The sequence below is a fragment of the Bufo gargarizans genome, chromosome 1 (assembly GCF_014858855.1).
Source record: "Bufo gargarizans isolate SCDJY-AF-19 chromosome 1, ASM1485885v1, whole genome shotgun sequence".
NCBI classification, from domain to species: domain Eukaryota; kingdom Metazoa; phylum Chordata; class Amphibia; order Anura; family Bufonidae; genus Bufo; species Bufo gargarizans.
This window is the reverse complement of record NC_058080.1, coordinates 276,648,279-276,661,409: the sequence shown is the minus strand read 5'-3', so window position 1 is coordinate 276,661,409 and position 13,131 is coordinate 276,648,279. Positions and strand designations below refer to the sequence as shown.

The window sequence follows — 13,131 nt, the reverse complement described above, 5'->3', positions numbered from 1 at the left end:
GCTGGGGCTTCAGTAAGAATGGTAGCCCAGAGGGAGATAGGGAGGGGTGAGGGGTGCTGAGCTGGGAGAGGCTGCAGCTGGGTTCTTGTAGGGGCTGTAAGAATGACCACTTTGGAAGATTTAGTAGAGACCTGGATACCTGGAGGCCAGAGCAGACTGAACGGCACCTGTAGCAGAAGGGGATGGTGTGATAACGGCTCTTGAGAGTAGGGCCTGGATTAGTGTAGATCATGCACCTGTTGCATGGTGAGGAGGATAATCCAAGGAAGCCTGTGTGAAGTAAAACAGTCCTAGGGTGGAGCATCCACAAAGTGTTATACTATGATTAGTTTGTATTCAGCGCCACCTTGTGTGTATCATAACCATAAAGATTTCCTGCCTCGTCTTAGAACTGTAATCAGCAAGCTTTATGTGCCACTGTAAGTGAAAAAAAATAAAGTTGAATTGTTTGACCTGTACTTGGGGGGGGGGTGTAATTTATTAAGACTGTTATTTTAGACTCCTGTCTTAATAACCCTGTACACTGACTGTAGATCCTCTGAAGTTATGAAGAGACGGTGGCCTCTACATAACTTCAGTGCATCCACCGCCGGTCTAAATCTTTGCCAGCTTCCTTGCTGGCTTAAATTTAAACCATTTTCTACACCCTAACCCTAAAACAGGAGTATAAAATTATAAATGAGACGGGCCTGGCGGCCCCTCCCCTTCCACACCCCCTTTTTTAGACCTGGCATTAGTGGAGAAAAGTCGCAGACTGCGGCGCAAATAACCTTTGTGCTGCAGTCTGCCCCAGAAATACTATGAAAATAGGTACATTTCTGTTAATAAATGACCCCCTTGGTCTGTGATTTTTTTTCCATTAAGGGGAATCACTTGAGAACCCCACATTACAAGCTCACGGGGTTGATATCTCTTCACATATCCATATCTAGAAGAAATTAGGCTGGTGATATCAGTCACTATTTACTGACATCCTGTTCTCAGTCAAATGTAATAACATAAAATACATACACACTAAAACATATATTAAACAACACAGAGCCATACACTGTGATGGAGTGATATAATACTTAATAAACAGTTAATAGTGCAGTAAAAATGAACAATAAATCACATACACTTACATAAGTGAACCAATAACAATAATGATGTAACTGCTGAATTAGTGCATAAATACTGTGCTAGTTATAAAAAGAATTGTAGTGCCTTCATAGTACGCTCTTATTGTGTTTTAAAAAAAAATTATAGATCCAGTTCATGCTATTCCTAAAACAGTGCACACTATTTCACCACCGTGGCATCACTGATACATTATGAAACATACATACATATTTAACACTAAAAAAATGTAAGGGTTATTCCCATTAGGGACTTTTATGGTATATTCACAGGACATAATTACAATGTAAGAGTGTATAAATAAATATAATATAAATGTATACTGCATTATTCTAATCTGTTAAGGGGGTTGTCCCATCTGGAATATTTATGGCATATACACACGATATATAGATTTATATATATATATATATATATATATATATATATATATATATATATATATATAAATGTCATATATGTCAGCTGCCAATATCCTGTGGATATGCCATATGCCATAAATGTCCCAGATGGAACAACCCTATTAACAGCTGAATATAATGCGGACAATAATAGGACATGTTCTATTTTTTTGCGGAACGGAAATACGGACATATACGGAAACAGAATGCACACGGAGTGACTTCCGTTTTTTTTTTGCGGACCCATTGAAATGAACGGTTCTGTATACGGTCCGCAAAAAAAAAAAAAAAGAACGGACACGGAAAGAAAATACGTTCGTGTGCATGAGGCCTTACTATGTGAATTGCTACACAGATATAGAAAAGTTAAAACCTTGACATTAAATCTTCACATTGCCATAAGCAATCCTGTATAACAGGAATACAATATCAATTAAAATAGCAATAAGCTTGTGATCAACTTCTGATCTGCAAACTACTGGTTACATGTTTTCAGTATCTGCCCCTTACCATTGATAGGGGGCAATTAAAAGGGACGGACAAGCAGCAATAATAAGTCTTTGTAGGATTATACTATAAGCATTTTTCATGTTTCTGCAGCTGTGTACTGGGATACTTTTAGAGTGGTCAACATCCAGACATCGTCAGTTTTCTTGGGTTTTTCTTAGAAGGATGCTTTCTTGGGTCTCTCTTTTACTATACATAAATGGGAAGTCATGTTTCCCTGGAATATGATGTTCCTGCCACAGAGGTCTTCAACTTACTGATCTGAAAGTGTTCCGTAAGTTGTAATCTTCACATTCCATAGCAACAATTTTAGCTGTAAAGAATTAGGACTGTTGTACATCACAGGCCTGAAATCCTGGTGATCCAGCCGAGGAAATAGGTGACTCTAGTGTAGATACCAGGCCTGTTTCGTAAGGCACATCCATCTCCAAAGCTGACAATTCCAATAAGCACCCAATCGCTGTTATTTTGTGTGGTTACCAGTGGACCTCCAGAATCACCCTGGGGAGAGTGCAAGAAACAACATATTGAGGGGCATTTTTCAATCTATTTATGGCACTGCTCTGGTGTTAAAAAAAAAATATATGGCGAACACTTATTTGCGCCATAATTAGCGACTTTATGAGTTTAGTGGGATGGTTTTAGTGGAGGAGGTAGAGCTTAGTGGGGTGGTTTTAGTGGAGGGGGCTGAGTCTACTGGGGTGAGGCTTAGTAATGGGGGCAGAGTCTACTGGGGTGAGGCTCAGTGGAGGGGGCAGAGCATAGTGGAGTGGGTTTAGTGGAGGGGGCAGAGCCTAGTGGAATGGGGCTTAGTGGAGGGGGCAGAGCCTAGTGGGATGGGGCTTAGTGGAGGGGGCAGAGCTTAGTGGGATGGGGCTTAGTGGAGGGGCAGAGCATAGTGGGAAGGGGCTTAGTGGAGGGGCAGAGCATAGTGGGATGGGGCTTAGTGGAGGGGGCAGAGCATAGTGGGATGGGGCTTAGTGGAGGGGGCAGAGCATAGTGGGATGGGGCTTAGTGGAGGGGGCAGAGCTTAGTGGGATGGTTTTAGTGAAGGGGGCAGAGCATAGTGGGGTGAGGCTTAGTGGAGGGGGCAGAGCCTAGTGGGATGGGGCTTAGTGGAGGGGGCAGAGCATAGTGGGGTGAGGCTTAGTGGAGGGGGCAGAGCTTAGTGGAGTGGGTTTAGTGGAGGGGGCAGAGTCTAGTGGGATGGGGCTTAGTGGAGGGGGTACAGTTTATTGCAGCCAACTGGATTTACTATAACTTATGCAAGAAAATGGTGTTATAGTTCACGTCTACGCCTGCCCCTAAGCTGCCACAGACATGAGTTTCTGCCGCACGGCGTGCCAGAGTTGCACCTAATTTATTAAGCGTCATCTCTAGCACAGAGGGATCAAGACTGGAGTATGAGAGCACCAGTCTTGGTAAATGTCCCCCCATTAGTTCCTTCATAAAGGTTAAAAAATACATTAAACCATTGAGGAGAGACAGTGGGTGGAATTCAACCCTCATGTGCGAAAAAGTCAAAGTCCCTATCTTAGCACAAGTAATATTTTTGAAAAGCAATATAACTTTCGGTGGGTTTTATGCCACACTCACAACTTTTCTGAAACGTGAGTAGGACATGGACCAGGCTTAGAGGGAGATAATTTCATCATTTAGACCAGAAACTGGCATAAATTATAGCTAAAATTTACACAAGGTCCTAGCTGGCATAGATTTGAATTTCAGGCAAACAGAAGGCCAGAGATGCTCCTAATTTTATAAAAGGCCCGTGCCTCTTAATATATTAGGTGCATCTAACTCCAGCAAAAACTAGATTGAGACTGGCATAGGAAATGCCAATCCTCAGTGCAGGGTGACAAGGCCATATCTAATGTTGCCATAACTTACCTGACAGGCATCAATTTTTCCCTCAACATATCCAGCGCATATCATGGATGGTTGGATTAAATTTCCATACATCCGGGGGCTTCCACATAAATCTAAATTTATTATCCTTACTTCAGCTTGCTGTAGTGTTGGTGATGGCGGACCTGAAACAGAAGAAAATCACATTTTTGTTTTTTATAAAGCTTTTGGATTTAGGACAGCTTTTCTTGTTACTATGGAAAAAACTAGGATAAGTTCTAGAATAAGTTCTGTATATCTATATATTTTTGTTTCAGTTCTACAGTGGATGACTGGTACATGTATCTGTATAAGGGCTCTTTCACACTTGCGTTGTCCGGATCCGTCGTGTACTCCATTTGCTGGAATTACACGCGGGATCCGGAAAAACACGTAAGAACGCATAATGTTTTTTGCCTGGATCCGATATGGGGCCGGATCCGTACGACGGATTCGGAAAAAAAATATTGATGTTGGCTTCAGGATTTCCGGATCAGTCTCTTTTCGCGCCAGCCAAGCCCTTCCTGCTTCCTGGCGCAGACGCAACTTCCGGATCCGTGGTTGTGTCGTAACAACTGAAGATGTTAGGACGGATCCGGAATAATACATTTCAATGGGCTATTATTCCGGATCCGTAGATGCGGCAAGTGTTCAGGATTTTTGACCGGAGCAAAAAGCGCAGCATGCTGCGGTATTTTCTCCGGCCAAAAAACGTTCCGGTCCTGAACTGAAGACATCCTGATGCATCCTGAACGGATTTCTCTCCATTCAGAATGCATAGGGATAATCCTGATCAGGATTTTTCCGGCATAGAGCCCCGACGACGGAACTCTATGCCGGAAAAGAAAAGCTCAAGTGTGAAAGAGCCCATAGGCCATAGGTTCTCTATGGAGCTTCCATCGGCATGCTTAGAAGATTTGGGTCCATTGTTCAATGAATCTGGCTGTTTGAATGTTTTAAACATTCCGACACAAGTGTGAATAGCGCCTTAGTTTACACAGCATGTCCATGAGTGCATCTTTCAAGACAATGGACACAGCTTATTCTGAGATCTGGATCCATATGGATGACTTTGAGAACCGAATTAGATTGTCCCTCAATCCAAAATATTCTACTTTTTTACCTTACTGGATCCATTAACAGAATGATCTATTAGAGTGAGATGGACATACACATTCAATAGCTGTCAGTAGTGTTGAGCGCGAATATTCGAATTACGAATATTTATCTTGAATATCGCAACTTTGAGAATTCGCGAATACTTCGAATATAGTGCTATATATTCATTTTTCGAACATTCGTCTTTTTCTTTACTCGAAAAATTTGCAAGGTAATGATCGTGCAATATGCGAATATTATGTGATCAATACAGGCGTGGGTCAAAAACAAATATATAGCACTATAGAATATAGTGCTATATATTTGTTTTTTAGAATATTCGTCATTTTTTTCCATCTGAAGTCATGATTCCTCCCTGCTTAAGTTGCTTGGCTAGGGTTTTACTAGGAGGTGTCCTTCTTCCTTCCCTAGTTCTCAGGCCTGATTCCCTGTTTTCCCCTGCCCTCTTATGCTCGGTGTGGTATATCCCTCCCACACCGAAGCGTGACACTGTGACGCTATAAAGTGTGACAGCCCCAGAGTCTCCACTCTCCCAGAGATCAGAGACCCGGGAAAGCCGGAAAGGGACCAATCAGAGTGGTCCCTTGTCGGCAAGTGCTCCGATTAGTTAGTCTCTGCAGACTAACCAATCGGAGCGCTTTAGTGTTAAAATGCTGGTTTCAGGGTGTGATCTCCACGCTGGTGATCACAGCCTGAAATCAGCCATGACCCCCACTGTGCCCCCAGTGCCCCTGATGATTATACTGCCCCCATATGCCACAATTACCCCCATTGTCCCCCATCGCCCACAGATGCCCCCTGCAGCCTGATCCTCTGTGCGGGCTCTGATGGCACTGTGCTACTAAGGCCGAAATTGGTGCTGGTACCGATCTCGGCCGTTTAACCCCATAGATGCCACGAACAGCAGCCACCCGCAGTATCCATGGGGTTGATAGGGAGGGAGCTCCCTCTGTCTTCCATCGGGTGGCAGCAGCCCAATGGTTGCCATGGCAACCGGACACTTTACAAAGGCGTCCGGGCTTCCATGTAGCTAAGACTGATCAGACCCTATACAGTGATGTCTATTGCAATGCACTGTATAGCCATCAGGCCCACTGGATCTTCAAGACCCAGATGGGTCTTGATAGTCTTGATAAATAAAAAAAAGAGTGCAAAAAAGTGGAAAAAATAAAAAATAAATAAAAATTTAAATAAAAATTTAAATTGTCTTTTCTCATATCTGTTGATTTATGTCATTAAAAATGAAAAAAAAAAAAAAATACACATAATTGGTATCGCTGCTTCTGTAAGGACCTGATCTATAAAAGTATCATACTACTAATCCCGTGCGGTGAACGCAGTAAAAAACAATGTATAAAAAAATGATGGAATTGTTTTTTTTGTCACCGCACGTCCACAAATTAATTTTACCCCAAAATGATACCAATAAAAACTACAGCCCAAAAAACAAGCCTTCACACAGATACATTGGTAAAAAAATTAAAAAGCTATGGACTTTGGTATATAGCAATGCAAAATCTAATTTTGTTTTAACACAAAGGTGATTTTATTGCTGAAAAAGTAGTAAAACATAAAAAAATACATAAATTTGGTATCGCCATGACCGTATCAACCCACAGAATAAAATAGTCATATAATATTTACCACAAGAGGAGCCTCATAAAAATTTTAATTAAAAACACTGACAGAATCATTTTTGCCCACTTCACCTCCACAAAAAAATGGTATAAAAAGTGATAAAATAGACATATGTGCCCCAAAATGATACCAATAAAAACTACAGATAAAAAGACTGGGCACACCTAGGATATGAGGACAAATGCTTTAATTAGTAAATATTCTGATAAAACCAAGTTAAATAAAATACAATAAAATAAAGAGTTGAATTACAATAGGGTATGGACCACAGTCTAGATTAATTTAGGACATTCAACACCAATACTCTAAATTGTAAAAATAGCAGCAATATGAAAAAAAGGTGCATTAGTAACAGTGGAGGTGGTAGCGGTTAAAGATAGTATAGTCTATAGCTTCCGCAATAGTAATATATCTCCTTGAAGGAAAATAGATAGACTCTGTTACTTTGTAGCATACATAATGTTTGTGGATCCACCTGTGGAGAATAAGATAGTTTCTAGCCAGCACAGTCCTAAGTTAACCCTCGATGTATCCAAAGAGAGGGGGATTTAAAGTGCCGTCTGTAGAGTCCTTCAATATGGTATTTGTTGGATATTAATACACTGTGCACTTCGTAATCAGTAGATGTTTGTGAATGTGTCCTCGACACTAAGTGCACACCATATACCTAACCCAGCGGCGTCCCGCTAGCAATCAGGGTTTAGGTTAGGGTGGTGTGCCAACTTTGGCTGGATTACTGTACCGGGTTTATAAATAAGAGCGGTCTTACCGGTCTGTTGGATCTCCGTTCTCAACTGCGGATGAGTTCTTCTGTCCAGGAGAGGCTTGCTCAGGTTAGTTTTTTCAGTTAGGGAGATATCGTCTTCACCGCGTTAGATGTTTGCTCCACGTGGGTTAGCTTGTGCAAGCGGTGACGCTTTACTCCCTTCACCTTACGAGCTAGAGCTTCTCACTGGTTTGTCGCGATGTCCTTAGGTAGGTCCGGAGATGTGGTGCACTCACATAGGTTCGGGGGTCTGACCAGACGCGTTTCGGGGTTGGGGTATCCCCAAGGAAGGGGATACCCCAACCCCGAAACGCGTCTGGTCAGACCCCCGAACCTATGTGAGTGCACCACATCTCCGGACCTACCTAAGGACATCGCGACAAACCAGTGAGAAGCTCTAGCTCGTAAGGTGAAGGGAGTAAAGCGTCACCGCTTGCACAAGCTAACCCACGTGGAGCAAACATCTAACGCGGTGAAGACGATATCTCCCTAACTGAAAAAACTAACCTGAGCAAGCCTCTCCTGGACAGAAGAACTCATCCGCAGTTGAGAACGGAGATCCAACAGACCGGTAAGACCGCTCTTATTTATAAACCCGGTACAGTAATCCAGCCAAAGTTGGCACACCACCCTAACCTAAACCCTGATTGCTAGCGGGACGCCGCTGGGTTAGGTATATGGTGTGCACTTAGTGTCGAGGACACATTCACAAACATCTACTGATTACGAAGTGCACAGTGTATTAATATCCAACAAATACCATATTGAAGGACTCTACAGACGGCACTTTAAATCCCCCTCTCTTTGGATACATCGAGGGTTAACTTAGGACTGTGCTGGCTAGAAACTATCTTATTCTCCACAGGTGGATCCACAAACATTATGTATGCTACAAAGTAACAGAGTCTATCTATTTTCCTTCAAGGAGATATATTACTATCGCGGAAGCTATAGACTATACTATCTTTAACCGCTACCACCTCCACTGTTACTAATGCACCTTTTTTTCATATTGCTGCTATTTTTACAATTTAGAGTATTGGTGTTGAATGTCCTAAATTAATCTAGACTGTGGTCCATACCCTATTGTAATTCAACTCTTTATTTTATTGTATTTTATTTAACTTGGTTTTATCAGAATATTTACTAATTAAAGCATTTGTCCTCATATCCTAGGTGTGCCCAGTCTTTTTATCTATAAGTTTTTATTGGTATCATTTTGGGGCACATATGTCTATTTTCACTTTTTATACCATTTTTGTGGAGGTGAAGTGGGCAAAAATGATTCTGTCAGTGTTTTTAATTAAAATTTTTTATGAGGCTCCTCTTGTGGTAAATATTATATGACTATTTATTCTGTGGGTTGATACGGTCATGGCGATACCAAATTTATGTATTTTTTTATGTTTTACTACTTTTTCAGCAATAAAATCACCTTTGTGTTAAAACAAAATTAGATTTTGCATTGCTATATACCAAGTCCATAGCTTTTAATTTTTTACCAATGTATCTGTGTGAGGCTTGTTTTTTGGGCTGTAGTTTTTATTGGTATCATTTTGGGGTAAAATTAATTTGTGGACGTGCGGTGACAAAAAAAACAATTCCATCATTTTTTATACATTGTTTTTTACTGCGTTCACCGCACGGGATTAGTAGTATGAACTTTTATAGATCAGGTCCTTACAGAAGCAGCGATACCAATTATGTGTATTTTTTTTTTTTTTTCATTTTTAATGACATAAATCAACAGATATGAGAAAAGACAATTTAAATTTTTATTAAATTTTTATTTATTTTTTTTTTTCCACTTTTTGCACTCTTTTTTTTATTTATCAAGACTATCAAGACCCATCTGGGTCTTGAAGATCCAGTGGGCCTGATGGCTATACAGTGCATTGCAATAGACATCACTGTATAGGGTCTGATCAGTCTTAGCTACATGGAAGCCCGGACGCCTTTGTAAAGTGTCCGGTTGCCATGGCAACCATTGGGCTGCTGCCACCCGATGGAAGACAGAGGGAGCTCCCTCCCTATCAACCCCATGGATACTGCGGGTGGCTGCTGTTCGTGGCATCTATGGGGTTAAACGGCCGAGATCGTACCAGCACCAATTTCGGCCTTAGTAGCACAGTGCCATCAGAGCCCGCACAGAGGATCAGGCTGCAGGGGGCATCTGTGGGCGATGGGGGACAATGGGGGTAATTGTGGCATATGGGGGCAGTATAATCATCAGGGGCACTGGGGGCACAGTGGGGGTCATGGCTGATTTCAGGCTGTGATCACCAGCGTGGAGATCACACCCTGAAACCAGCATTTTAACACTAAAGCGCTCCGATTGTTAGTCTGCAGAGACTAACTAATCGGAGCACTTGCCGACAAGGGACCACTCTGATTGGTCCCTTTCCGGCTTTCCCGGGTCTCTGATCTCTGGGAGAGTGGAGACTCTGGGGCTGTCACTTTATAGCGTCACAGTGTCACGCTTCGGTGTGGGAGGGATATACCACACCGAGCATAAGAGGGCAGGGGAAACAGGGAATCAGGCCTGAGAACTAGGGAAGGAAGAAGGACACCTCCTAGTAAAACCCTAGCCAAGCAACTTAAGCAGGGAGGAATCATGACTTCAGATGGAAAAAAATGACGAATATTCTAAAAAACAAATATATAGCACTATATTCTATAGTGCTATATATTTGTTTTTGACCCACGCCTGTATTGATCACATAATATTCGCATATTGCACGATCATTACCTTGCAAATTTTTCGAGTAAAGAAAAAGACGAATGTTCGAAAAATGAATATATAGCACTATATTCGAAGTATTCGCGAATTCTCAAAGTTGCGATATTCAAGATAAATATTCGTAATTCGAATATTCGCGCTCAACACTACTGACAGCTATTGAATGTGTATGTCCATCTCACTCTAATAGATCATTCTGTTAATGGATCCAGTAAGGTAAAAAAGTAGAATATTTTGGATTGAGGGACAATCTAATTCGGTTCTCAAAGTCATCCATATGGATCCAGATCTCAGAATAAGCTGTGTCCATTGTCTTGAAAGATGCACTCATGGACATGCTGTGTAAACTAAGGCGCTATTCACACTTGTGTCGGAATGTTTAAAACATTCAAACAGCCAGATTCATTGAACAATGGACCCAAATCTTCTAAGCATGCCGATGGAAGCTCCATAGAGAACCTATGGCCTATGGGCTCTTTCACACTTGAGCTTTTCTTTTCCGGCATAGAGTTCCGTCGTCGGGCTCTATGCCGGAAAAATCCTGATCAGGATTATCCCTATGCATTCTGAATGGAGAGAAATCCGTTCAGGATGCATCAGGATGTCTTCAGTTCAGGACCGGAACGTTTTTTGGCCGGAGAAAATACCGCAGCATGCTGCGCTTTTTGCTCCGGTCAAAAATCCTGAACACTTGCCGCATCTACGGATCCGGAATAATAGCCCATTGAAATGTATTATTCCGGATCCGTCCTAACATCTTCAGTTGTTACGACACAACCACGGATCCGGAAGTTGCGTCTGCGCCAGGAAGCAGGAAGGGCTTGGCTGGCGCGAAAAGAGACTGATCCGGAAATCCTGAAGCCAACATCAATATTTTTTTTCCGAATCCGTCGTACGGATCCGGCCCCATATCGGATCCAGGCAAAAACATTATGCGTTCTTACGTGTTTTTCCGGATCCCGCGTGTAATTCCAGCAAATGGAGTACACGACGGATCCGACAACGCAAGTGTGAAAGAGCCCTTATACGATACATGTACCAGTCATCCACTGTAGAACTGAAACAAAAATTATAGATATCAGAACTTATTCTAGAACTTATCCTAGTTTTTTCCATAGTAACAGAAAAGCTGTCCTAAATCCAAAAGCTTTATAAAAAACAAAATGTGATTTTCTTCTGTTTCAGGTCCGCCATCACCAACACTACAGCAAGCTGAAGTAAGGATAATAAATTTAGATTTATGTGGAAGCCCCCGGATGTATGGAAATTTAATCCAACCATCCATGATATGCGCTGGATATGTTGAGGGAAAAATTGATGCCTGTCAGGTAAGTTATGGCAACATTAGATATGGCCTTGTCACCCTGCACTGAGGATTGGCATTTCCTATGCCAGTCCAATCTAGTTTTTGCTGGAGTTAGATGCACCTAATATAATTAAGAGGCACGGGCCTTTTATAAAATTAGGAGCATCTCTGGCCTTCTGTTTGCCTGAAATTCAAATCTATGCCAGCTAGGACCTTGTGTAAATTTTAGCTATAATTTATGCCAGTTTCTGGTCTAAATGATGAATTATCTCCCTCTAAGCCTGGTCCATGTCCTACTCACGTTTCAGAAAAGTTGTGAGTGTGGCATAAAACCCACCGAAAGTTATATTGCTTTTCAAAATATTACTTGTGCTAAGATAGGGACTTTGACTTTTTCGCACATGAGGGTTGAATTCCACCCACTGTCTCTCCTCAAGGTTTAATGTATTTTTTAACCTTTATGAAGGAACTAATGGGGGACATTTACCAAGACTGGTGCTCTCATACTCCAGTCTTGATCCCTCTGTGCTAGAGATGACGCTTAATAAATTAGGTGCAACTCTGGCACCCGTGCGGCAGAAACTCATGTCTGTGGCAGCTTAGGGGCAGGCGTAGACGTGAACTATAACACCATTTTCTTGCATAAGTTATAGTAAATCCAGTTGGCTGCAATAAACTGTACCCCCTCCACTAAGCCCCATCCCACTAGACTCTGCCCCCTCCACTAAACCCACTCCACTAAGCTCTGCCCCCTCCACTAAGCCTCACCCCACTATGCTCTGCCCCCTCCACTAAGCCCCATCCCACTAGCTCTGCCCCCTCCACTAAGCCTCACCCCACTATGCTCTGCCCCTTCACTAAAACCATCCCACTAAGCTCTGCCCCCTCCACTAAGCCCCATCCACTATGCTCTGCCCCCCCACTAAGCCCCATCCCACTATGCTCTGCCCCCTCCACAAGCCCCATCCCACTATGCTCTGCCCCTCCACTAAGCCCCTTCCCACTATGCTCTGCCCCTCCACTAAGCCCATCCCACTAAGCTCTGCCCCCTCCACTAGCCCCATCCCACTAGGCTCTGCCCCCTCCACTAAGCCCCCACTAGGCTCTGCCCCCTCCACTAAACCCACTCCACTATGCTCTGCCCCCTCCACTGAGCCTCACCCCAGTAGACTCTGCCCCCATTACTAAGCCTCACCCCAGTAGACTCAGCCCCCTCCCCTAAAACCCCCCACTAAGCTCTACCTCCTCCACTAAAACCATCCCACTAAACTCATAAAGTCGCTAATTATGGCGCAAATAAGTTTCGCCATATATTTTTTTTTAACACCAGAGCAGTGCCATAATAGATTGAAAAATGCCCCTCAATATGTTGTTTCTTGCACTCTCCCCAGGGTGATCTGGAGGTCCACTGGTAACCACACAAAATAACAGCGATTGGGTGCTTATGGAATTGTCAGCTTTGGAGATGGAGTGCCTTACGAAACAGCCTGGTATCTACACTAGAGTCACCTATTCCTCGGCTGGATCACCAGGATTTCAGGCCTGTGATGTACAACAGTCCTAATTCTTTACAGCTAAAATTGTTGCTATGGAATGTGAAGATTACAACTTACGGAACACTTTCAGATCAGTAAGTTGAAGACCTCTG

The 13,131-nt window shown here is 42.7% G+C and overlaps 1 protein-coding gene across 1 annotated transcript in view; it reads right to left on the bottom strand.

Annotated features, from left to right (window-relative positions):
- Positions 1 to 1,049: 1,049 nt before the first annotated feature.
- LOC122944954 (transmembrane protease serine 11G-like) overlaps positions 1,050 to 13,131 on the bottom strand; it is a 103,491-nt gene continuing 91,409 nt past the window's right edge. The window contains exons 9-10 of the mRNA XM_044303719.1: positions 3,918 to 4,060; positions 1,050 to 2,528 (exon numbers count right to left, since the gene is read on the bottom strand). Coding sequence (XP_044159654.1) covers positions 2,367 to 2,528; positions 3,918 to 4,060 — 305 coding nt within the window. The 3' untranslated portion in view covers positions 1,050 to 2,366. The remainder of the gene's footprint in view (positions 2,529 to 3,917; positions 4,061 to 13,131) is intronic.